Below are 27,014 nucleotides of genomic sequence, written 5' to 3'. Positions count from 1 at the left end.
TAAGCATTTCTGTAAACAAACCTTACCTGAACAAGCAAGAAATGTTGCAAAGTAGTACTACTTTACATCTGTATAGTGCAAAGTGCTATTGAGAGAAACTCAGACTCTGACTCAGGCACAGACTGAACTGGGGGTAGCTTTGCCCTTCACTCAGCTGGCTGTAGGGTAAAACCTTTTAGAAGCTTTACAAGAAGACAGAGGCATTACCTGAAGCCAGACAAAACTATGTAGTTGCTCTTTACACATCGGAATTTTTGAGGTCAACAAAAAATCACATTCTGGTTATAACTCACATGAGGTGAACATAAAAGGCAATAACAGATTTTAGCACAAGCTGTTAGCTTTCAAATTCAATTCTGAAAAAAAAAAAGTCTGATCTCATAAGGACATTCCATTCATAAACTGTTCTTATTCACCTACAGTCATGTTTCTCTTCTGAGAATTACCAAGGAAATCCGCTGTCTGTAGACATATTCATCAGTTCAGTTATGATTTATAGACTGTGCATAATAGAAAGATTTGACTCATAAGCAGACTTTCAAAAACATCAGATTTTAGATTAAAAAAAAATTTAAGGTAAAAATTTTTAGACTAATCGGGCCATGTCCAAAAGCATTCTTCCTCTTTCCCTCTCAATATACAGAGCACAGCCAATCTATCATAGCAATCATTCCTGGAAGTTCTTCACTCTCTGAGGGGATGTAGACCTTTGCAGATTTTGATGATATCAAGAGGTTTCAGACAACCTGTATCTACAAACCAAACCTCAAGTGGTCAAAGCATTACTCTCAGCACTATTTAAATATGTACTGAATGTAAGAGCTGAGTAACTACAAAGAATGGACGTGTGAAACAGCTGGATATTTTTTGTCTCTTAACGCCAGTACCAGTTTGCCTCAAAAAATCAACTAATGTCCTGGTATTCCATGTGTATCAACCATAAACCAGCAAATATTACTGAACATTTCCATCAGTTTCTTGACACTTACCCTTCCATATCTGTTAGCATAGGACCCTGTAAGCAAGGAATGGAAAATGATGATTGTCTCATCCAAATCCCAAATGAATACTCTCTGTAAAAAGAGAATCAAATCAATGTGTTCCTTTGTGAAGCTAATACTTGAAATGGAAAGTTAAAATTTGAATCAGTAAGCACACAAATGGGAAAACTGTACTGGAATGGTTGCATATTAAAACCATTGCTTCCCTGCGATTTATTTTCAAAACTAACAAGTTGGGGTGGTTTTTTTTTTTTGGGGGGGGGGGTAGGGTAACACAATCTGTTAGCTTTTTACTACAATTTCTAATATAGCAAATCCTTCTACTAGAATAGAATTATAGGATTGCCAAATATACACAGAAAATGTACAATGTAATTTTTGAAGCTTGATGTGAGATAGAAACTGAAATAAATAAAGAGAAGCATCTGAAAATTAAATCTCCAGGGATAGGATTCTGTATTTCTACGATTCTTACAAAACAAAAGTCTTACAAAAATTCATCTAAGTGCCCTTGAAAATTATCTCTAAAACCAAAACAAAGCAGATTGCTGCTAAGCACTTAATTTCCCTTATGTTAGTTTTAATGCATTTTAGTCATCTGAAGAGCAAAAACTATGAACTTGGATGATATATGTATAAAACTTATGGCATCAGTAAATAATTCTTTTGCTTAGAGACAATGGAAAATACATGTTATAAATTTGTCCTCTGACCACACATAAATGATAACTTAATGAAAAATAAAGTGTTCAAATACAACTATTTTAAAACCTTGTGAGATTGTATTTCCCATGATGACAAATGGAGTAAGCTTCTGGAAAGGAAAAGTAATGCAGTGTGGACACTCATAGCTGTGGTGTGTCACTGGAGATGTGTTCTCAATATAAACCATAGGCCACTGGGAGGAATGTGAACATAGCATGAGAGAACAAACCCCACTATTGTGCTGAAGTGTCTCCTGTCCAAATGAAAACCTTTCTTTGCCTTGGGAAAAACTTACTCTTTTTTTTCCCTTTTGGTTTGTTTTGGTTTGTTTGTTTGTTTGCTTTGTTTAATCAAAAGGAGAAAGAAACACTGAGTATTTTTCCAAGAAAGGAGGAGCTCTTCCTGAGAAAGGTTCTTCAGAAGAAAAATCCTATTTTCTACTGTTAGGAAAAAGGGAGCGCCAATGCCACTGTATTTTTGATGCATAAATAACACTTCCTTGTGCAGAATAATAATAAAAATAAAGTTCTGTAACAGGCCAAAGACATTTTATATAAAGTACCTCCAGATCAGAGTCAGGTGGTGGTGAAGGATTATTGTTTCTTCTGCCACGCCCACGTGATTTCCCATCTGAACTACGACGCAATCTGTCTGAATCTGAGTCTTTAATAGGGGTTGAGGGACTGTGGATTGTACTGTATTCTGTGGGAGTAAAGAAAGAACACTTTTACCCTTCAGTTCAATGTTTAAAATGTTCAACTTACTTGCCTACACCAAACCCAGTCCTAAGTAAAATAATTAAATATAAAACAGAAAGTGGTAACATTGATTCATTAGTTAATTAAATCTAGCTCAAATTATATGTAAAAATAGAGGGATAAACTATTTCAGTAAACCCCTATAAAAGACTTAATAGAAAAAAACTTAATTCCTTCATTCCTTCAATTATTACAAGATTAAACTCTAAACAAACAATTTTAAGGGACACCAGTTTTTCATAAAACAACTTTAATTTAACTCTATCTTTTCAAACTTAAATACCTTAAATGCTTTAAAACAATTGTCATGGTGATTGGTAAGAAATTTCCAAACAGGTGTGAAAAAACCCAGACACAGAGAAATTGAAAAATTTTTCAAATTGCCTGATTGGAGACACTTTTAGGTTGCTACTTTTAAGCCAGAAGAATAGAATTATTCCTAAATATAGCATAAACCAGAGTATTTCTTTTCCTATGGTAATTTAAATGAATAAGCATTAAATATGCATCAACTATGAAGATGATATTTCTAGTATTTTTCAAAGGCCTACTCAACACTGAATATTTCCAACGAGTTCCTTCGAGATAGGATACAAATCTTTACAAACAGTATTGTATGCTAATTATTATTCTTTAGCAACATTCATTTATAAGAATATTTACTGTTATTGAACAGGTGAAAAAAGAATGACGATTCACGTAGTTAAGAACAACAGTTTTTCTGAAAACACACCAGTTTGAAGATATTTTGCTACTCTTAACATCCATAGGCTCTATCATAGGGAATGCTTGTACATTAAAAAGGCAGACACCAAGCACCAATTATCTTTCCCTTTAATTTAATTAGCAGTACCACAGTCCTCAGAAATGCGACAACACATTTTTAAATCTCTTTTGAAAACTTCCTTTCATAGTCTCAATTTCACAAATATTTTTATTTTGATGGTTTATTTTGTTTTCCCTAAAAACACTGCTTTAGTGATGGAAGATGCAATTTTTATCTTTCTCAATTTTACTGCTCAGTTAATATTAACTACTCTTTAGAGTCCAGTAGATACAAAATTTTTCATTTGAATCTGCCTAGACCATGACATTCCAGCTTGAAGAGACAGGTATACTTCTCACACAAGGGGTTCTCTCTCCTAGGAAAACATCCTGTTGAGGTCAAAGGTTAGATTAAGGAGGAGACTCGGACATCTGTGTAACACCACATATGCACAATTACTGAAAATAATAACAGTTGCTTGTGCTGAATAAAAGGAAAAGGTCTTGAAATTCTCATGCTCAGCCTTCAAATCTACACTTATTGAGAATTAGCATATCTTACATATTTCATATTATACATTTACCTAAATATTTCAGGCTATATCAAACAAAGCAGAACAAGCTAAGATGTAAATCAAGGTTAAGCACAGAATCTTCTGAAGACATCTGACCTATACCAGAAGAGTGATTCTATATGCGTCAAGTAACAAAAATTATCCAGCCACATCTATCTACACATCCCAATAATATATATCTTTTCATTTGACAATGCATGCATCAGAATATTAATTTAAAGTACTTAAACTTTGAATGCTGATTGCTCTTTCACTTACTGTACTTAACCATAAATAAGAAATCATAATGAATAGTACCAATTTTCCCAGTTAATTTTTGTGCTGTACACTATTTTGCTTATTAAAATCTTTCATAAAAAGAAAAGAGAAAGAAAATTATGCACAAAAGCCTTGAAATAAATTATAACCCCATAAAATAAACAGACCACGATTTCTTCAACAGATATACTGGCCAAAAATGTTCTAAATACGTACTCTAAAATTTGGATGTAATGAAAAATTGCATTTCCTATTGACTAATTTAAATTACAGCTGATTTTGGTCTCTGACACCGTTTTTAGGAGTGTGGCTTTAGTTCCCAGTTTTAGAAATTTTTCTCACAGATATGCCATGCCTAAAAGTTTCAATTATTAAACTTGCAGGAGTAATACTAAAGAAAATAGGGAACAGGTAAGATGGAAAAGTATAAACAAAACCTCATGACAAATAAACAAACAAGCAAACCTAAATGAGTGAGGACATGGAGCAGAGCATGGTGGGGGCAGGGAAGGAAGTCAGGCTGTAAGAGGCATCCAGCTCTCCATGTTTGCAAACACCTTTCACTTATGAAGACTTCATTCAAAATCTCAAACTCAGCGCTGCAAGTTTGGGTGGAGGCTCATTTCCATTTTCCCTTCACAGGTAGCCTGTCAGGATGCACCAGACTCTCACCTGACAGAAAGAGTCCCAACCCTGCCCCAGGACCCCTTCTTGAGACCACTGTACTTCCATCACTCCCAAGAATGATTCGTCTGTCCTGCTCTTATGGATCTCTCCAGGAAATCTCTGCTGCTTGGACAGCTGTGTCATCAGAACATACAACTCAGCATTCATTACAGCAGTAGAGGTTTAATCTGTGAAAGTGGGGGAAAAATTATTCCCTTTATTGTATCTGCATGCATTTGAAGACTGTTCACAGATTCACTTTATTGTTAGATTAACCCTTCCCTGTCAATCTTCTTTGCTAGGCTCTGATTCTCATCCTCTACAGTCTCACCAAACTGGACAAAATAATGGAAACTAAAGTCAAGCAAAGCTTGACTTCCTTAATGTTCTGCATTCTCCCCTGGACACCACTTGGCTGGAAAAGATTTGCATTTTCCACAGTATTTCCATAAATATTAGATTCAGCATTCCTAGATCATCTTCTGAGGAAGAAGTGACATTGAAGTGGTTGTTTCTCAAAGACTTGGCCAAACCTTGCACATGACCGAGTAAGCAACATTGCTAATACCTGCAACTTCTGAATCTACTCACGAGATCAGTGTATTAGAAACAGTGTGACAGAGGGGGGGAAAACATGACATTGTGTGCAAGAAACTTCTTCCATGTACGTGCCTCTGTGTGCATGGCTGGGTTACCAGCTCACTGTCCAATGGTTGCTCTCAGGGCCTCATAAGGAAACCCAGTTAAGGAATACAGCGCCCAGCTGACCCCTGAGCCTCAACAAGCCCAAGACTTGACAAATTCTGGAGAAAGAGAAACAACAGCGGCTGAGGGTACTCTCTGTGCCACTAATATTTGGAGTACTGAGAGCAGACCACAGGGAAAGGTAGAGCCTGGAAGAAGCTGCCAACATTCCCCATCCCACATTTGTGCAGTTCATCATTCCTGCCTAAATGTATACCTCACACCTGCTCCTATTCAGATCACATCTCCATTTTTTGAGTTCTCATCCTGTCTCCAAAGGCCTCGCAGCCCCTCTCAGCATGGTGTCATCTACATATTTAATAGGCAAACACATTCTGTTCCGTCACCCAAATGATTAATGAAAATGTGGTCTGGTGCTAGGCCCAAGGCAGACACTGAGGAATGCTGCTGTAGCCATCCTTCTATTTTAACAGTGAGCTCTCACCGACTTCTCTCAGGACATGATTTCCTAAACAGCTTTTTTGTGGACAGCTTCTGCTGTAATTCCTGCCAAACTGCTTTAGCCTAGCTTGCTTTTAAAATTGTTAAGTGAAAATATTTAAGTGCCAAGGCATCAAAAGACTTGCTGAAGTCAATTTACATAGCCACAAACCATGCTATCACTATACCCATTACTCTATAATCATTGGTAAGAGAAGGTTAATTTGTTCAACTTCAGCTGACTTCATGGCACCAGACATACTTTAAGACTAGCCAAGTGAAATGGTGATTTTTCTAAAGCACTGAATTCAATTTTATCCTGTCTTTGAGCATCACAAACACAAGTAAGTGCAGGAGAAAACCCTGCCTTCCACATAAACACGAGCAGAGAAGGGGGTGAGGATCAGATCCATTGCCTGTCCAACACAAAAGCAAGATCATCAAAGGGAGCTGGCAGAAGCCTGGTTAAATACAAGAAGTTTAGATGAAAACTACAAGATCTGTACACATTTTGCCAAAAAAAACCCCATGCCAGGCTCCCAAAAGATTACATGGGTTCAAGAGAGGCCTGAAGACATCCCTGGAAGTGAAGCATTCAGGGGTGCTACCGCAGTACCACATTAGCAAGTTGGGTCTGTGGGATCAGGCACATGGTGGCAACTACATCAGGCTCCTCTGGCTGTTTCTGAGAGGTTATTTCAGTGCAACTGCATTCTGATCTGGTCTCCTGGGCATCCTCAGTAGGGGCTGGAGGAATTAGGAACTGTTCTGGAGGACAGGTTAGCTTTGACTGAAGGGACTCCACTTGGGTGCCCTAGGACTGCTCTGCTAAGCCAAAGCTTCACATCAAAAAAGACCCTGCTCAAAATTAAAATGCTAATGCCGGCACACCCTAAACACACAAACAAAAGCAGGTCTGGAAATCCTCTGAGACAAAAATATCTGGGATCTGGAAAAGTACTTAGGGCAAATCTCACACAAGCCTAGCCTGTCGATGCTCCTGAGGTGCCTGCTGATGGCCCCTGTAGCAGGCAGGGTACAGCCCGGTGGATCCATCAGTCTGGACTGTCACAGCCATTCCCCTGTGTTGCAAAGCCTTCACAAAATTGTATTAACAATGTAGCAACAGGTATTCTTCTGCATCCATGGACATACACTTCATTTTCGATCTCCCTGTTCTAGCAACTCTCTGTACTTCGCTCCAGGCAGACACTAAATGTTATAGCTTATTTCTGCTTCACACTGTTATGAACCTTGGATAAGTGTAAAAGATCCACTCTTGATTTCTACAGTCAGTCAGAAAAAAACACTTTAAGCCCAGATTCTACAAATTGTTATTTTCCAGGTGTGACTGGTACTCCCCTGCTTCTCACCTGGTAGCAGTCCGTGTAATATATGGTGACACCAAGCCTGACAAAAACATAACTGTAAGGAATGAAGTATATTTACATTTTGGCTTAACTAAAATACATTATAAAATACTGTATCAGACTTTTCTCTATGCTTCAAGGCACCATAAAACTCCAACTTGACATTAGAGTTCATAAGCTTATACTTCCCTTTATACATCACTCTGGGCAGTGTTGATGGTTTTGTCACACAGGACAATTTTCCATCATCCCAAAACCAAAACCACCTTGATTATTTCTGAACAGACAACACAGCTGCAGAGATAGCATTTGCAACACCATATTCTGCAATTCATTTTCGTCTGTTATGAAAATCCCTTCATAGTAATTGCTGCATTTTCTTACTGTTGATTTCAATGTACAGAAAGAGTGTTCAACAACAAATCTGGGGAAAACTGGCTATGCCAGAAAGCCCAAAATCAAGTCTGTCTCTAGGTAAATCCAGCTGGTGAGTGTGTGGGTAGAGCTGTTGCTGTTGACAAAGGCATTGCAAATTTTGTCAGACTTTTTCCTTATTACACCGAAAGGTCATGCAAAAAAAGAGTAAATATACATTATCAAAGTAATCATATCTCATGTCACAATGTAAATTACATGGATGAGGCAGGTCTAGGGTAGTCCATACAGTCAAATGTGTCTGCAAGTAGCTGTATACCAAAATTTTCCATTTAGATTGTGCCCAGATTAATGGCTTCCCCTTAAATCTTATATTTAATTTTGCCAGTGTTATTTCAACTCCTGTGTACCAGAATAAAAATATAAGATTCAAGTAATTTGAATATGTCAGTCTCACACTACAATTTTCTTACTTTTGCATAATTAAAGTTTCCTTTTGCATAAATAGAACTAAACACAAATTCGATGAGCACTTATACAAACTTCTACTTGCATACAACTGGACCAGGATTAAAAAATGCAGCAGAACCACATGTATCTGTGGATTTTTTTTAGCTTGTCTTTTAAAAAACAGTACTGTGTTAGTAGTAAGTAAAAGCACTAAGTATTGCAAGAAATACAATAATGCCTGTTGGCAGTATCACTGAAGCATATCACTAGTGCTGTTTTGACAAAATGTCAAAATCTTCACTTGAAAAACAAATTTAATGTTTGTATATTAAGAATTAAGAGCATGCTATTATAAACTTGACAGAAGCTCTCAACAGTCTGTTAAAAATAGTGGCAAAAATGACTATTTATTTCAAAGCCTGGTTTTGATTTAGGATTGCATATTTAAAAAATCATATATAACAGTATTTATAAACTACATATGACCACAACCTAAAGTGGTCCAGATTTTTTTATCCAGCATTCTTTGTTGAAGAAAAAAAGCAAAGCAATCCATAATGGGCCAGTAGTACCTGTATCCTTTACAGTTATTTCTTCCTTACACATTAGTTCAGTTTTCAAACAATTCAAAAACATTCTTACTTTTAGTCACATCAAAACCAAAGATAAACATCCCAGGAGAACAACCATTATGAGAAAAGCAAAACCAGAACTGCACTTTGCCATTCATTATTGTATCCAATTTAATTTCGTTTTTACGGAATTTTCTGTGATTTTCCTTCCTTGTATAAATATATCCTCTAGATTTACTCTTCATTTCTATTTACAAAAAAGAACAAACATTAGAATACCAGAAATGTACTGCCAATATAGCTGCATTTCTTTCCATACAGGTATCAGTGAAAAGTTGTCTATAGAAACTATCTGCCCTCTTTCACTTTTCTGTCTCTAATTTATTGTTATGACACAGTAAGAAGAAACTGTAGAAGTTGCTTTCCCTTCTGTAATACTAAATGTGATATAGAACTCAAGGAAAAAGAAGTTGAGTCTTTAAGAGCAAAATAGTGACCCATGTCTGAGACCAAGTTTTGCTGGCTGGCACAGCCCTTGTGAGGTTTTTAATCTGCATTATGAAGTATGTGAGTAATATGAAAAAAACCCCCAAACCTTCCAGTAATGTATTAAACACACTTATTACAGAAACCAAGGAAAATGAAAGAGATTGAATCTCAAGAACAATGCAAGTCTCTCTTTTGAGAAACACTGCTTGAGAAATTATAAATATACCATCATATGAAATAGAAGGATAAATTCAGCCTTCCTGACTGAATGAAAAAAAAATATTGCACGAATCAAGATTTTTTTTTTATTACCAGCACGATGATGGAGTTGATATATTGCAAGAGAAAATTATTATGGCTTTAGAAAAGGCAGGTTTTTTCTATATTAACTCCTAGAAATATATGTTATGAATGTTACTCCAAGAAATTTTGAGCATCGGGGTAGGCATAGTGGATGGGGCATAACTCCATCTCTCCAGGGTCAGTTTCAACACTGGCAAACAGCTGGAAACTAAGTAAGAAAGCGTAAAAAGGACAGACATCCACACAGCACTAATTCATCCCCAGTCTCCAGTGATCTTGTGCATCAAGAATTTCTTGTCCCTGTAAATCTAATATTTGAGCTTGTCAAAGTTATGCTTCAACTGGCATAAACTTTTTGCATCCACAATATCCTACAGCAAAGAGCTACAAAGCTTACCTACATGAAACATAGAGAAATACTGCTTTTGTTCCCCCCGAATCTATTTCAATGAATTTGAATATTGCAAGGGAGAATTAATATTTGCTCATTTATCTATTTCTATTCTCCTTCATAATTTTAATTATTATCACTTCTCTTAGATACTACAGTTTAGACAAAAAATCAGGAACTTTCTGATTACATCACTAAGAAAAACACAGGCTTTTGTTCACAAGAAAATAACATTAATTTCTATCTCTGATTTATGTATACAAGGACTATAAACCTCTGGGCAATGAATGGTTTTGTCCTGACTGTGGTACAAGAAAGTTTCAAATCCTGAAAGCGAAGAGAAAGAAGAAACACTGAGTATGGGAAATCTCAGGTTTTTCTGCAAGAATCCCTGCATGTTCTGGATTGCATGGCAAAAACTTTGAAATTTAACTAGTAACTGAGGGAAACCATAAAAGGATTATTTTATATTTGGACAAGGAATTAAACATATTTCAAGTGAAATTATCTGAGATTTCTGAGTCTGCAAAACTCTACTAAAAATGTCAGAAGAGCACATAATTACTTTCTCCCTTTCCCATTTTTCTTACCAGACTCTTCTGTTTCACTTACTGGCCCGAATTCATAGAAACCACCTATGTCTGTCAAATTATTCTGGTGCCTCTGTAAAGTCTGAAAACTGTTCTGTGCTTGTCCTGGCATATTTCATAACCACATGGATTACATGTGTTTTTTTTAAATACAGAAGATGTCTAAGGATAGACAGCTGCAATTCAGCAGCTGGAGCCCATCCTACTAAATGTGATGGCTCTGCACTGCTCCCCACCATCCCTCATACAAAGCATTCCAGTTGTGGTATAGAATCAGCAGCCTAACTTGAGCAGATGTGGCAAAACAGCCTACAGAAATTTTACTAATTGTAATAAAAATTTGTTTAATTTTCTCTTTTGTTCTTTGTGTTTTTGACCCAGCTGTATTCTGTTGAATACGCCTTCCACTTGTCCCCACACCACCAGCATTCCCTTCCTACTTGTAGATCCCTCTTTTCTTTAAGCCCAGCCTTGCTTTGTCTTCCAAGCAGACTGTGCATGAGCTCATCTGAGGGCTAGCAATAAACCTCAACAAGAAAAAGGTACAACCATTTACACTGTCCAAGGAGAAATGGCGAGCACAGCACTGGATTCACTGATGGGTCCTTCCTTCTCTTCTACCAGCATTGAAGGTTTGTGAGGCAGCAAAATATTCTTGCCTAATTTCTCCTCAGGAAGCCAGCACTGGTATGTCAGCCACTTTAAACTGCTTTCATATGACCGGAGAGGCTTTGGCATCTCAGGGTTAAGACTCTTGTTAAACTGAACTCTAATTAGAAGTGTTCATCTCTCTCCAGTCAATATAGAAGGAGCCTAACTTAACTGCATAAAGGAAAAAAATACATAAAGAAAAATGGAGAAATTTTCCCCTATACCTTCTGCTGATTGCAACCACATTGATGGAGATGACTTTCATCAGCTCTTTCCAATAGAGTGATCCACAGCAGGTATTTTCCTAAATGTGCGCCTGCCTCTGGTAGAGGCACCCAGCCCATGATAACCCCATAGCTACATTAAGAGTTGTTATTTGCAAACTGCTATAAGGAACACCTTCAGAACTGTTAAATCAGTAAGGTTAATGTCTTGAGAAAAGAAATGGCAGCCCCAGCAATGCCAGAGGAGGTGTGCACTTGTCCAAGCATGGGCTATGTAAGCAGTGGTAGGGCATCCATGGATGTACAGCTTTCAATACGTGAAATAACTAGAAGGAGGATTGGGTGCAGAACTCATCCACGAGAAAGCCCACCAAATTCCTTCAAATTTTTAGACAAAACTGTCATAACAAGAATATGAAAGATGTGAGAGAGAAAAGACTTCTTAAAAAGGAACTGAGAAAAGCTCTGTTCAGGCTTATAGAGCACAGAAAACTTTAAATAGGAGGATGGCCTTTAAGCCACTAAGTTTGAGCTATGGAAAAATATACCTGCTATTTTCATATGCACATTTACTACAGCTTTTAGGAAGTAAATGCTATAGTAAAGATCAATGACTTTAGAAAAATACATAAAAAGATTTTGCAAAAGATTGAGACACAGATGATACAATGATTAAATTTTAGGATCTTGATAACAGCTAAAACTTGATCACCTTATGGTTTTGGGCTAAGAGGAACTTAACTGCTTCCAACTTAAAAAGAAAAGCAAACAAAATCACAAGAAAAAAAAAAGAAAAAAAAAAATTTAAAAAGTTAAAAGCAGGATTATTATGCAGACATCAATATGCATCCATATCAAAATGCCACAGACCCCAGTAAGAACACATGTATTTAGAAAGATTCTTAAATGCAGTGCACATAGGTGACCTTGTGCATGTCAATGCATACACCAGCACTGGATTTTGTTCCCTACTTACTTGCAGCAAATGTCTCAAAAGAGACAACACTGCATAACATTTTCATCAGGTGCACACTCATGAAGAAAAGCAACAGAGGCCTAGCAAGTTACAGTAAAATTTAGCATTGCACATGAAAGATCAGTCCCATCAAGTGCTTCAAGAGAACTAAAGCCAACCTCATCACAAAGAAGTCCAAAATAAAACCACCTGATACCACTGCCAAATCATAACTGTTTCTTCCTGCATTACTACGAAACATATCTGCAACCTTGGACTTTCTCTCTGACAGACTTCATACTTCTGCCATCTACTAATGACGGACATGCTTGATCTGTTAAAAAAATGGATTTTAACTTTTTTAATAATGAGGAAAGTATTTTTCACCCCTCATTTCCAAAAACAGTTGGAGCAGTTTGGCATAAATGTTCAAAAAATATCTCAACTAGTAAAGGACTGCCAAATTCCACTAAGAAAGGTAAAATGACTGAGAAAAAGAATAAGCCACTGAAAATCTTTTCTTAAAATGGAAACACTTGTGCAATTTCAACTCTCTACTGCAAGCATTATTATGCCCTCTGAAATAAAGAACTCAAAAACTCTCTTTCAAGTAGAGAGCTGGGTTATGGTTTGAAGGCCTCTTGATTTCAGTCTTATTTAAGAAAAATCAAAGGGGTTTATCTTAATGAATGCAGAGGTTAAAAGCACCAGTTTCTTGTTCACTGTAAAGACTTACACATACCATGCAATTTTAAACACAAACACTTTACAAGTGAATATAAACAACTTGTGTTCCAGATAAGCGTTAAAATTTTTACTGATCCTCCTTTTTCTTTAGTCTATTTTCTGTTAAAATCTGTCCAAGATATGCCACAGGCTCAGGATTAAGAAATAATAAAAAAAATATCAACAACTACACAACCCTCCCCCAATTCAATCCCCTTTCAACTTACAAAAACGTGCCTCATAGGGACCATAAAATCCATGTAATTACCTGCTGCAGGATCTGTAACTGCTTGACTGGTGATGCCAGATGGTGGTTCCTGAAGCTGGTATGTTGCATTTGTGGAGGGTGTCGTAGGGCTGGTGTTGCTGTTTGTCATGTAATGTGAAGGATATGGTGAGCTATTGTAATACTGTGCATATTGGCCCTGGCCAAAACTGGGATAAGAGGGATATTCCTGCAAGACAAAAAAGCAACTGAATAGTCCATCAAAGTTTTGCTACTTTTTAGTATAAATTCCAAAATGTAACTACAAACACATGTCAGACTTTGAGCATGTACGCTTCCTGGACTGGATGCTGTAGGACCTAAAACTGTGAGGCAGTAAAACAAAATCTAAATTACACATAATTTAGTATGTCTTCTCATACAAGTAGTTTATTAGATACACTGCTGAAGATGTGTGAATAAGAACATCAAGCTCAGACAATTAATTCTAGTACTGGAAGATGACAGATTGAAGAAAAACATTTATAAATTTAAGTTTAACTTGAAAGGATGACAATTTCTTTCAACAAGCCATTTAAGGGCTACATTTTTTCAGTGGATGAGAATTCAAAGTTTGCCAAAGTTTGCTGAATTCCTATTTACAAATTTACCTGCTGTGAACTATTAAATCCAGTAGAATTAGTGAGTGAATTATTTCCTGCATATATTCCTGATGATGTTGTAAAACTGCTGCCTGAAATGAAATGAAAAATTATATGAATTACTAAAACAAAGTATTGGAAAATACCTTCTATCACATGATTATATCATAACATTATGGCATATTTGTAATATTTTCCATATGTCAGCTCTATGACATGTTAATACACAGAAAGTGATAATTCATAGTTCACTCTGTGTTTCATTATTGCAATTAAAAAAAACCCCAAAACAAATCCTTGAAATTTAGAGTGGAATTCTGGACCGACCTCAGCTCTGATTGAAAATTAGGTTAAGGCACTCCAGGAATAACAACCAGCACTGTGGAAGTAATGAGGGTTTCTTTACTTTGTTGTTGTTGTTGTTGAAGAATAAGGGCAAGCCTTGTCCAGAGAGACACCATCTCCCCTCATGAAAGTGTGATGGCTCTGTTTCTCCTCCCACCTTTGGGAACTGTGTCCTCTTAGCTCAGTCTGACTGCAAAGCCATTAGGACTCACTAACTGATCAGAGACAGCCTTGGGCTGCAAGCCTTTCCTCTTTTGACAGAGTGTACCGGGCTTGACACAAGAGAAAAAAAGTACCTCTCTGAGAAGGGAGACCCAAGATGGAATTTAGCCCAGAGACTGAATTACTGCCTTCATCTCCCTCCTCCAGCTTTCATGAACCACCAAAAATAGACAGATGGGGCTCTCGTTTAATACCCAACCTGAGAAGCTGTTCCACTAAAAGGGCAGCAACCCCCTTTCAGCTGCCTTGCCCCCACTGGCTATAACCCAGGAGTGACACAGCCACCAGCTGAGACATATGGATGCACAGGGTGAAGCTACATAAGCCACCACAAAGTCTGTAATGAGGCAACCTAGTGAACTCATCCATCAGGAGAGCCCCAGTCAGCGCAGGTTATTAAAGTGCACACGTTGTTTACAGCCTCCCTCACCACCAAAATCTGCCTCAGCGCAAAGATATACAGAGACCTCGGGAGCAAAACTCGCAGGTGAGCAGAGGAGACAAGGAGGGATGAAAATCAACAGGGAGTCAGGCACACAGATGCACCAATCCTCTGATGAACCCGACACAACTCAATTAACAACCAAATCTAGAAAGAGGTTACTCATTGGGAGAAGTAATACTTCTTGCAACTCCAAAGAGGACAGAATAAAGGCAGGGATCCATACTTACTGCAACCTCTGAAGGACATTTGTGAGATATTTACTTTTCTTAAATAAAAAACCACCAAAGCAATAGGTATCCTAGCTATGAGAAGTCAGAAGGAAAAATACTTATATGTTTTGACTGCAAAAGTTACTAAAAGCACATACAAGTTAAGCCTCAAAGAAGCAGATGAGAAGTCCAACAGCAGTGGGAGTAAAGGATGAAGCTTAAACTTAAGGTATGAAATGACTGTAAACCTTTCTCTTCTATTTTCTACTAATGCAAAACCTGTGATTGTTGATAGATGCTACTAATCCTGTGAACTAAAATCAGATTACTCCAGCAGAAGAGTTGACATCCAAGTTTAGCAGATAGTACAGATAAACAGTACTAATGAGAAAAACATGTTTTAAATTTAATTTAAAATTGGAAAACAGATGTTATTTTTTTATTGTAACAAACACAAAAGCCAAAATACAGCTGAAAAATATTTGAAATTGCAAAACTTTGAAATGATATTTTAGTTCTAATAGTGCTCTGGGTGGAAGAATACAAGTTACTGTGTCTCTTCTTTTTTCTCTAGAGCTTTTTGAATGATGCAGTAATACATTCAAACCCAGGTTTTAAAGCTTCAACAGTTTGAGCCACTCCAAAAATATATAAAAGGCCTCTCATAGTTATAAGCAGAAAAAACTCCAAACTTTGTTTGAGCAATAAGTTATCTTTCCTCAGAAAGTTTAGAAAGTAATTTGCAAGAGCAAATGAGAAAAGTAATTACATGCCAGCCAGCATCCCTCCCTCTCAGACAAAGACACATACACACTAACACGCAGATCTCTCTCTTTCATCTCATGGTCAGCACTGGCTTCTATGGAGGAGGGGTAAGGGTCTCCTAGACCGTAACAAACATGAAGCAGGTTTCTCAGAAACAGCTCTGTGGGCCACCCAGAACTACAGGCCTGAAGTTGTTTTTAAAATACTCATGATTTTGCAAGTTGTTTTTTAAATATTCAGCCATAACATGGCATAGAGCCGCTATCCTGCCTTAGCTGAGCAAACACAAAAATGAGAATCACTACAAAACATGAGAGATTTACTGCCTTACGTTGGCCGGCTACATAGCTTTAAAATGTGATAAAAGCTGTAAATTGCAGGTCAAAGGTCTATTTTGCAAAGAGCTCTGACCCACATTAAAGCTGGGAATCCCAGTCAGCATCGGAAGGCGGTCGGACCCTGCTGGGACCAGGGCGCGCTCCAGGCGCGGGGCACGCCCTGTGCCGCCGCAGGCACGGGGTAAGGTCCTCCCCTGTGTATTGGCCACAGAAGCCCATTTGCTTTCCTAGCTTAGTCTCCTTGCCATGGGCTATGTCTATCATCAGGGTACAATGTATGTGGCAGAAGTTTAGTACAGCTCTCTTGGGAAAGCCTTAGACAGCCAGATGGGCTATTTAAACTCAAGGTTTCTTCCATTTGCATATAGTGTTTAAAAATCCTTGGCAAACTCCCCCTTGTTGTCCTAGTAACTGCTTAGCCATCCAGCACAATATTTTTATACTGTATAATAATAACCAAATACCTTAACGTTTACTTTTTTACGGTTGAATTCCCAAACCAATCAGATAGTTACTGTCTATCATCACAGCCTTGGTAACTAAAACAACGCCAGTGCTCATCACAGGTCTAGCACCCTTCCAGTGGTAGGGTACTCGGGTGGAGGGCAAAAGCCATGCTTTCTATCACAATCAAAGGAGACTCAAATAAGACATTTGCAAATGGAGTTCTTTCCTTGCTGTTTCCCCCAGCCGTTCTCCACTCCGTTTATCCTCACTGTGCAATCCTTATAACTGTGCCAATATAGGAACAACAGCCCATTCCCACAGCCATTAGTCATGTAAGTGGTCTTTCAACATCTATGAAGCAACTTATATGAAAAACAGCTTAAGGAACACACTCGTTAAATAAAGTTGGGGGAGGCAGGGGAGATGGGTGGCCGAACTGCCTGAGTCCTCTTCTCACCCTCTCTCCTGTGTACCCTCACTTACTGAGATTATAAATTTGTGACAAACAAAAATCCAATTACCAGAATAAACTTAGCAAAGAGTCACAGGCAGCAGTTCTTCTTATAATTTTCATAAGCTGGCAGCCTCTCCCCCCACTATTGTTCGGTGACTAATGACGCTGTAATTTTAGCAGGGTCAGGAAAAGCACTGGGTTTAATTGGCTGCACACGCACCGCGAGGCAGCGTCTCTACATTGCAGGGAGACATTCATCCCAGGGAGAGGAACCAGAATTAACTCCAAAGCTTTGGAGAGCGAGGTAACCCCAGTCAGGGAACACGAGCAGGACAACTGCAAGGCCACTAGGAAATCCCCTTTGCCGCAGGCAAGAATGCCAGCAGGGCCCCGAGCGCGCTGTCATGTAACGCTCCACTGTGGAGTAGGTTGTGGGATCCATTTATCCCCATTTAGCAGCTCAGCAGCTGCACGCAGGAGATGAAGAACAGCCATTGCAGGCCATGACAAGGCTGAGGCTGCAGCCTGCCCATATACTGCTAGAGGGAAAAGGGAGAATAAACTCATTTTCCTCTCTGGAGATTTCTGCACAAACAACTGAACAACAGCAGCATTAACCCGGTCTTCTGTCATGAGAATCAATTTTATCCTTAAATAATAGTTGAAGTTATGAATAGGTTCTCCTTCCAAAATTAAATCGGGAAAGGGAAACAAATGTTCCTGTTTACTTTTAACAGCTGTTCAATCAAAAGGGAAAATTAAGTCAATTTAGAGTTGTTTCAAATACAAAACTTAACTTAATGAAAATACTATCAAGACATATATTCTCATGTATAGTATAGACATATATGTTCAAACATTTAACTGCAAGAAAGACCTGTTCAGCAATGTGATTCTTTTCTACTTAGCAACTAATGACTCCACCAGTCCTTTCATTTGAAATATTCCCCTTATTTCCATTCTTATGGTCTCTAAGGTTTCTGTAGACCAGCCCTTCCCTCACCCACACATTGTACTGTTTATGAGCACATCAAAAAGGACATACACACCACAGGGACCCTCCAGCTCTGAACCTGTAGCTCTTCTGCCCTAGCTAGACTGTCAAGGATCCATTGACTTCCACAGGTGAGCAGCTCTCAGCCCAAGTCTCCTCCCTAAGTCCGGCAGACAATTCCATCATTAAATCAATGCCTCTGATCCATTTCTTATTAGAGCTTCACAGCTGGGTCATCTTAAATATATTTCTTTTTGCAGAATATGTTAAGATCCTTGCCTCTCAAAGTATACAGCTGAGATTCTTTCCAAGATCTTACTGTTCCGTATCTTGACAACTGTCACCCTTTGCTGAGCTTGACAATTCTGATCTTATACATACTTTGCATACAGCAAAACAATAAAAGCAGTACCCTTTATGGCAGACTCCACGCAATCTATTGACAGTCCTAGCTTTGCACTATTAATGCCAGCATTCACGTTACTTACAGCATTTACTTAAGATTTTCCAAGCACTCTCTACGTTATCCTATGCTGCTCCCTCTTTCCTCCCTCTGTTGACTGAGTTTCCCATAGACATCTGCAAAACTATTTCCCTGTCCTGCCTAAAACCCCTTTTTATTGACATCCCTCTGCTCGACATCTTACAAAAAACACCTTTAGATCTGTTAGATAACCAGTATGGGGTGCCAACTGTTTATTATACATAAACAGTGTCAGCTTTATTGTTTCATTAGGATCTTCTAGCCTGTGTGTTTAATTTTAGCCTCCAACTTCTATGGGGACTATATTTTTATTTGCCTGTAAAAGTTAACACAACAGGATCCAGTATATGACTGTGGCATGAAGGCACTACTGCAATAGAAATTACAGGCAGCACAGACATGATTTTTCCACAACACTATTTCCAAGTGACTGTGAATTATCAGTTCCTTAAAAGCGGAAATGCTGATTCTGAAGTTCACTTTAGCTGCTGCTGGCAAGTATTTTGAGCTCTCTCCTACAGAGAAGTAGGATTTGTTGTGGGGGGGGGAAGGTGGGTGTGGAGGTGTTTTTGTTGTCTGAGTTTTTTTGTCTAGCTGCCTGCAGATAGCAAAACAAGTAACCAGTAACTTTGTTTGGTTATATTTACTGGGCTGAGGAGAAGATCATCACTATTCAGCATGTAGATGAAAATCCATGTGCTACTCTGGTCCTGTCCCTCTTGCTTGTCAGAGTATACTATAAGTCAGCAATATTTCAGATGTCAGATGATCACTTCTGCCCTGAGGAACTACTCAACACACAGTTCAAAAGGAGATTAAAAAAAATGCCACAAAAAACATCTCTCTTGAGTCTGAGCAAAGGACTCAGATCTCTATATCCTTAAAGCTGTGGAACAAAAGCAAAATCTTACTCACTTAGTCTCTGAAAGCACTTCCGCCTCAAGACATTTCATGGGGTGTTTACTTGGCGGCACACAGTTTAGACTGAGCTTGATATTATACAAAGGTGCTAAACTTATAAAAAAATGTGGTCCCTTTCTGTGATTGATGTCTTATTTCAACAACTCCAAAATCTGCAACACACCTGATATCTACTGCCAAAGTCAGGTGTGAAAAGGCCTACAGCAGACATCCCAAATTAGCTATTTCTGGTAAACAAAGATTTTTTAAAATATCCATTAAGTGGTGAACAATCCTGAACCAGGCACACCCAGTGACTTCTCAATACAGAAGAGGGAAAAGGAATTGGGAGAACAAGGTGGAAAGACATTAAGTTAAACTAAACAGGAAAGTACAGCTACAAAATACAATTGTTAATAATAGCCTGCATATACAAAGACTTTCAGCTTTTAAATAGACTTCAAAGAAACAGACTTCAGTCATTACTTAGCTACCTCCACAGCTGCAGTAGGTATTTTTATCTTCTTCTCCCTCCTCGAACACGCTCAGGTGTCAAATTATATTTGGCACTTCCTAAATTCATAATCCTGTCACGTTTTACAGGACTAGCTTTGTCTCATTCACTATTTGCTAAACTACTGCTATTCAGAGATACATTTTTTACTGTAATAACACTAGAACACTTCAATATTTAAAATTTAATGAAGCAAGGGATCTTCCAAACTGCTGAGAGCTGGCCTGTTGCTCTCTCAGCAAAGGCAATCATCATTTCATCTCCAACTGCAATAAAACCAGTGTTAAGTGCTCAAGCAAACATTCATTTTTTATTCTAGGAATAAAACAAAACAAGGAGGAAAAAGCCCCACCACAGCATTAGCTATATCTAATTCATGGTAATATCTCTTTATACAGACCTTGCATCTGGTAGCTATAGGGAGCCTGTCCAGGTTGAGGTGTGCTAAAGCTGGCACCGTAGCTTAGAAATCCTGTCTGTCCAGGTGACTGTGACTGTGCCAATCCACCTTCTGTCTTGATGCCTGCCCACAATGCACCTAAATCAGTTAGTGACAGCAAATCTATTTGTTCATATTCAAACAGGGATGGAAAATAAAATCACTTAATTAACAGCCATTTTAACATAAACCTACTATTGCCTGAGAGAATAAATATTGAGAGAATGCACAAATTAATAGGGTAAGGGCAGTTTAAAAACACACTGAAAACTGAAGTTCACTAGGGAGAGGTTAAATTCAAAACTGTGTTTCCAATAACTGCAAAAGAAATTTATACATGAACAGGAAGTTGCATTATTCCTTTTTTCCTTTCCTTTGCCAGAGGCAAACTTTTCCATATATTCATGACATTACACAGAGGTAGATTAGCAACTTTATATGAATTTAATGAAGCATAGCATAGCCAAGCTCTCCTGCCATCTACCCATTAACGACATAACTGAGAATTGCATTGTATATTATTCCTACATGAAAATTACACAGCTCCAAGAATGTTTTTTTTAAGAATTAGAAGTGGATAAAGAGAAATAGCAGTATTAAGTGCAATGATGATTTTTCAAAGGTAATTAAAAACTAATTCAGTTCTTAACAAATAAGCACCTAGGAGACGGGAACTATTCCTGAAGCAATCTCCTGAACTGGGAAAAACACAGCAGAGTCATTAATCTGCACTGACAGAGAAATCCATTAAACACCACATTACTCTCTCATTTCTAAATTTAGTTATAAAAGAATCCAAAGTCTGATCAATGAACGACTTGCTGCCCAGTTTCAGTGATTCTTCCCTCAATTTGTAAGGCAATGAGCAAGCAAATATCAGCAAGCAAAATACCGAGGAAATGCACACAATTCAGCCTCTGTCTCTTAGTTTTAATTATAAGGTTGTCCCAACATGAACTACCATTTAAAAATAATTATAGCCAAAGTAATGGAAAAGTGATACAATATTCTTAGGTTTCGCTGTGAGTGTCAGTGATACCTCATTGTTCAGAAACCAACAATATTTGAACTGAATTAACTAAGTGTGAGTTAGTAACATTCCTTTGAAAATTACTGTTAATCTAAGTCCATTTCCGTGTTGGATTTTTCTTTAGACAATATTCAACAATGTTGCACGATAGGAGAGGGCTCAGAAGTTACTTTGCTGGCAAAACTTCAATACCTCCCTATATACAAATGGCAGCAAATTTTCTACCATCTAAGTAATTATTTTTCAACTGTTGTCATTAATTAACCTTAATTCCTTCTGCCAGACCTTCTAACTGCCAAACTAAACCTGTTTGCTTGTTTTTCCCTGATGCTTACTTGATTCTTCTGTTTCACATTACGATTAGCAGTTCGAATGATGAATCTTGACACCTCATTTCCAAGGGGAAATTCCTGCTATGGATGGTTTGGTATCAACAATCCCTATTTGTTATCTGTTTAAAGACTTCTGAAATGCTGATTAAATAAGGCTTAGAGAAAGTTTAACTAAATCAAGCATTAAATTTCTAGTCTAAGTTTCCTTTAACAGCCTGATGCAACTCTCCATCTCTGACAGAGCGGGAGGAGATGATCAAAAGCAGAAGTAGGAGGATGCCACTTGAGTGAAGACAACTTGGCACTGACATGCCTTTTTGCAAACCTCCATGCTATGAAGAGCCTTTCATCTCCTGGGACTTACTCACACACTTGCTCTCATCCAGAAAGCCTCCACTCATCAAACCTTGATGCTCCCTTCTCCCAAGTCTAATCTACCCAAGGAAGTGGGAAGGGACAGTGACACAAGAGGAGTGCCAGGATCTGGGAAGTAAAGAAGCTGGTAAGCAAAGCCTTTGCTAGATGCTGGTGCTGGAGCAGGCAGGAGGAAAGAGCTTCAGGAAATTCTCCAGCCTCCTCAGGGGCTTTGCAGATGAAGCAGAGACAGGAGCCCCAGGGCAGCAGCTGTCAATGGCATTCCCCTCCACCCCCCTTCCTGCCTGCATGGCTGTGGAGGTGGGGAACTGGAAAAATGAAGAGGCTACAGTTGAGACAGCACCTTCCCAAACTCCAGAGAGAAAACTTGGGGCAGGCTGATACAGGAACTCACGAATACTCTTTCTTCCAGTAGACCCAGAGAAAAGAAACAAAAAGAAAGGGGCCTCAACTCAGTTTTTCCATTCACATAGGCATAAGTCTTCTCCCTTTATACTGCTGTAAGGTTTCTGTCTGGATGAAAGAAAGGCAAGACAGAGGGTACACGGGGTCTAAACTGCAGATCAAAGAGTAGAATTTTAGCTCTAAGCAAGGCTTCAGTTCTTGCCTATTGCAAATGAGTGTCCTAATGCTCCCAAATTTTATTTGGGAGCACAGATTACATGGCATGCATTAAATATGCAAAAATATATGTTAAGTCCCAAAACTTTTTAATAGTTATTTGCTTTTAAATATTACTCCTATAACATACATCAGCAAGGAGCACCTTAGCACCACCCACAAGGCACAAGTCTGAAAAGAATAAAACACATAAAAATTCTCTTGGCGCAGGAGCTGAGGATTTCAGTGGTCAAAAGTAGCTCTGCAGTGTAAAACATTGCAAATTGATCTGAAGTCCTAGGCAGGGGGGATGGACTAGGCAAAAAACCAAACCAAAACAAAAGAGTAGGCAAGCATGTTAACCCCCACAAGCAGTTGCCAAGTAAAGCAACTCTCAATTACAGCTCCGACGACAGTGAGACAGCTAAACTCAAGTAGTGAAATCAAGGCCTGGCTGAAGTCAGTGGGAATTTTAGAGCTGACTTCAGTGAGGTCAGGATTTAATCCAGAGGAACCAAGCAAAAAACCAAAAAAGTCACTGTTTGGACTGCCCAAGCCTAGCAGTCAGCCAAGTATGAACACGAGGTGTCCACAGGAGAAACAGGTCAACAAAAGCAGGGTGGGGAAAAGGTTATCATCCCACCTGATCCAGATGGAATTAGCAGACAAGCTCTCATCAGCAACAGGAGCTCTTTTGTGTGTGTGTGTGTGTATGTCTGTGCATGTGTCCAAGACTCCCCATTTCATTGTGTAAGTTTAAAATATGTGCATTCAAACTGAAACTGAAACTTCCAATTTGTACTTAGAAACCTATTTTAAAGTAAGGGGGAAAATAACCTATTTCTTTTATCTAGTGTTCACCATAATCTGCCATAGGATATACTTGAGACCCAGTGGATTCTCAACTTGCAGGCTTCAAGATGAGAGATTCACCAGTTTTTCACTTAAAACTTTTAACAGTTTTAAAGTGAACAGCTTGTATGGTGAATTCTGTCCTTTTGGTATAAAACTTACATTATGTGAATGTATTTTTACAAATATACTGCTCAAAGCATATGGACTGTATATTTTTAATATATTCTCCCTAAGGAATATAAGACCTATTTTCTAATAATGCATCCTCATTGCTGCACTGCTATGTGGTCTGCCAGCAGACAGTCTGGCAGGAAAACGGTCTCACCCATGGCAGCTTGTTTTTAAATTAAATTTTTTGGGAAATATTTGTTACTTAGTACTATCTCCTCCATCAGGGAGACAGAGCTTTAGTGGCAATTTACCTCAATTTTCACCTCCAGGGAGTTTTAAAACATTGTAAAGTGAGATTTTTTTTTTTGATGGAGGCATTTTTGAATCAGTTTTTTTTTGCCTGCTGAAAATCAGCACAGCCTCACAGATTCGTCTGGGTTCTAGCAATATGTATCAGCTGAAATTCAGACTTTTACACCTCGATGTAACCCCCTGCACTGCTGGAGAGCAGAGCCCTGAGCAAGTCTCCAGGGGCTGGGCCTGTGTCATGGAAGCCCCGAGGTTCCTCTTCCCATTTCACTGCTGTATTTTTGATGACACCAACAAAAAGCTAACGAATTTCTCCTCCTGATCCCAAAATTCGTTAACCTCCTTGAGTATCTTTTTATTTCTTTAATACATAAGTTAAGCATCACTCATCCCAAGGTGGGAAAATTAACAGTCTCCCACAAGAAATGCTCTAGAGCACAGCTGCCCCACTAAACGCTAACCTAAGGGTCACACAATCTTGATCTAAAGAAACCATTTATCTCTAAAGAAACCATTTACCATTTACCATGGTGATTTCTTACCATAGGAAGGGATTCCATAGGGCTGGCCGGGCTGGGGGTAGGTGGCGTAGGCTGTGGCTTGCTGCATTCCCGCTGTAAACTGTGTCTGCCCATACGCAGCCATCGTTTGGGAGGACGGGGTAGGGAGAATATGTGGGTAGGGTCTGCTATTGATTACAAATGACAGAAAATAGGACAAACACTGCATTAGACAGACATGCCTGCACTTATTTTTAGCCTTATTATAATCCTGCTGCTTCATTAACACACAATCATAGGCTGCGCTAGACAACAGAAACTTTAAGAGACAAAACAATAAGAAAGCAATAATAAAAGAATAAGTGAAGTAAGAACTTTACAAATATTTTTCAAATACATTCTTAGCATTAAAAAAAAAAAATCTTTTTTTCCCTAGAAGCTGCTGCGGTTTAAATTATGGCTTAACAGATGGACTCAATTATTATTTTAAATGAGGTTAAAATCTGCCTATTCTAGTTATTATTATTACTAGTACTATTATTATTTTAAAAAGATATCATACTTGGAAGGGTAAATCTGTGGTGGGGAGAACTGGTGTGTTTGTCTTGGGCTGAAACCACTGCTTCCAATTGCTGCACCAAGGAGAAAAGAAAGCATACAGAAGTGTAAATACACACACCAAAGATAAATATTATTTTTCCTAATAGAATTTCAGAGTATTAACAAGATTTTAATTAAATTCAAATATCATTGATACTTTCGATAGAAAATAATATTTTATGAGGAACTATACAGGAATGCTTAACAATAAAATCTTGATTGCAAATCTCAAATACTAAATTGCCCCTTTGTACAATTCCTGAGCCATAGTTTATTCTTTGGTTGCACACAGGCAACATTTTCAATGCAAACAACCTATTTCCTGATAGAAATATTTCCCTTCATATTTTCAAAGCGTTGTTGATATCTCAAGTGCAACATTTTATTAACTTTCAGAATTTTTAAGACGTACATTTTATGAAGGAGTTTTATGCTTGCCTTGATTGAAAACATATGGCCCGCATCAGAGCACGCGCCTCTTTAAAAAAAAATAATTCCTAATACATGCTATGTATTACCTTATTACACTTCTATTTTCTTCCACCTTATCTGCTGTCTAAAATGCTTTCAGCCCTTCAAATCAGTATTGCATAGGGATGTCCAAGGTGCAGATGCTGTTGGTGACACATGTAAGCGGAGGAGGCTGTACTGAGAGCCCCTCCCCAGTCAGCCCCAGCAGCGCTGCTGACACGGAGCCTTCCAGCAGCCCAGCTCATTTCTGTCAGCATTTCTGGGTGCTGCTCAGAGTGCGGCAGTTCTGCTTGCCTACTCTGCTCGGGGCAATATTTTTGGGAGCCCTTCCCTCTCTGGTTACTGTCTGGATGTCACTTCTCCTCTAGGTCCCAAGGTGGGCTCGGAAGTCTTTGCCAGGAAAGGGTCAGCGGCGGGTTATGAGACTACTGTAAAATCAGACAGCCCGAGAAACAACAGGACTTATTGCTAAGTGCTTGGAAATAAACAAGGCATGCGTAATTACTCCTCACCAGCTACCCCCTTCCCGGCCAGCTAGAGGGAAAATCCATCATCCTTACACTCTGGGAGGGAAGCAGGGAGCCTCTTTCTGTGCCTTCTACACTCGATAATTTTTCTTTTCTGTGGCCTGTGGGGCTGCAGATATGCCAAATGTCCAACCTTTATTCAGGTCACCACAGATGTAAGTAGTTACTATTACGTACACACCACATTTTTTTCTTTCAGAGAATTAAAATACCTTAGAAACCTTTCTTTGGTCTTTCAGGCTTGATGCTTTCATACTCAACAGTCTGTGCAGAAAACTAAGGCTGTGACAAGACCATGAAAGGGCTGGCTACCAGGAGTCTGACTGGCTGTGAGACGTCAAATTTTGCTAGTACGGATATATAATTCCGCAATATATTATTAGAACCTTTTCTGATTTGATTTGCACCGTAAAACCAATGTGTTAGAAATACCACAGTTAGTCCACGGGTGTGCAAAACTGAGCAAACACCTTAGGCTGTTCTCACAGTTCCTGTATGTCAGAAGCTAAGATGCATTTGGCTTCCTCTAAGAAAAGAAGCCTGACAAAAGAATGAATACTTTGGTAATAATAAATTACAATAAGTGAGGAAGGCCCACCCCTCAATTAGAATAATAATCACAGAGGCATGTACGTTTACTCACGGAAAACAAACAGTAATTACTCTGCGCCAGAATACTCCCTAGTGAGACTCCCACCAAAGACACCAATGGACATTATAAGCCTGATACTGTAATGCTCCTTACTTGGGGAAAACTCCTGTAGACTTAGACTAAAATTAACAGAAATAGGCACAAGCTGGAAAGTACAAAAGGCTTTTTAAGAAAGGTGCACAGGTTAGACCACGTGAGATAAGAAAACAATAAATGAAAA

The 27,014-nt window shown here is 38.5% G+C and overlaps 1 protein-coding gene across 1 annotated transcript in view; it reads right to left on the bottom strand.

Annotated features, from left to right (window-relative positions):
* EYA1 (EYA transcriptional coactivator and phosphatase 1) overlaps positions 1–27,014 on the bottom strand; it is an 86,778-nt gene that overhangs the window by 41,597 nt on the left and 18,167 nt on the right. The window contains exons 6-12 of the mRNA XM_066180273.1: positions 25,107–25,176; positions 24,587–24,732; positions 20,394–20,531; positions 13,886–13,968; positions 13,278–13,464; positions 2,269–2,408; positions 990–1,073 (exon numbers count right to left, since the gene is read on the bottom strand). Coding sequence (XP_066036370.1) covers positions 990–1,073; positions 2,269–2,408; positions 13,278–13,464; positions 13,886–13,968; positions 20,394–20,531; positions 24,587–24,732; positions 25,107–25,176 — 848 coding nt within the window. The remainder of the gene's footprint in view (positions 1–989; positions 1,074–2,268; positions 2,409–13,277; positions 13,465–13,885; positions 13,969–20,393; positions 20,532–24,586; positions 24,733–25,106; positions 25,177–27,014) is intronic.

This window comes from Chamaea fasciata, unplaced genomic scaffold (genome assembly GCF_029207755.1).
Source record: "Chamaea fasciata isolate MVZ Bird 193981 ecotype frontalis unplaced genomic scaffold, bChaFas1.0.hap1 SCAF_1, whole genome shotgun sequence".
Lineage (NCBI taxonomy): Eukaryota > Metazoa > Chordata > Aves > Passeriformes > Sylviidae > Chamaea > Chamaea fasciata.
Note: the sequence above shows the minus strand (reverse complement) of the source record. Positions and strands in the feature narration are given on the sequence as shown.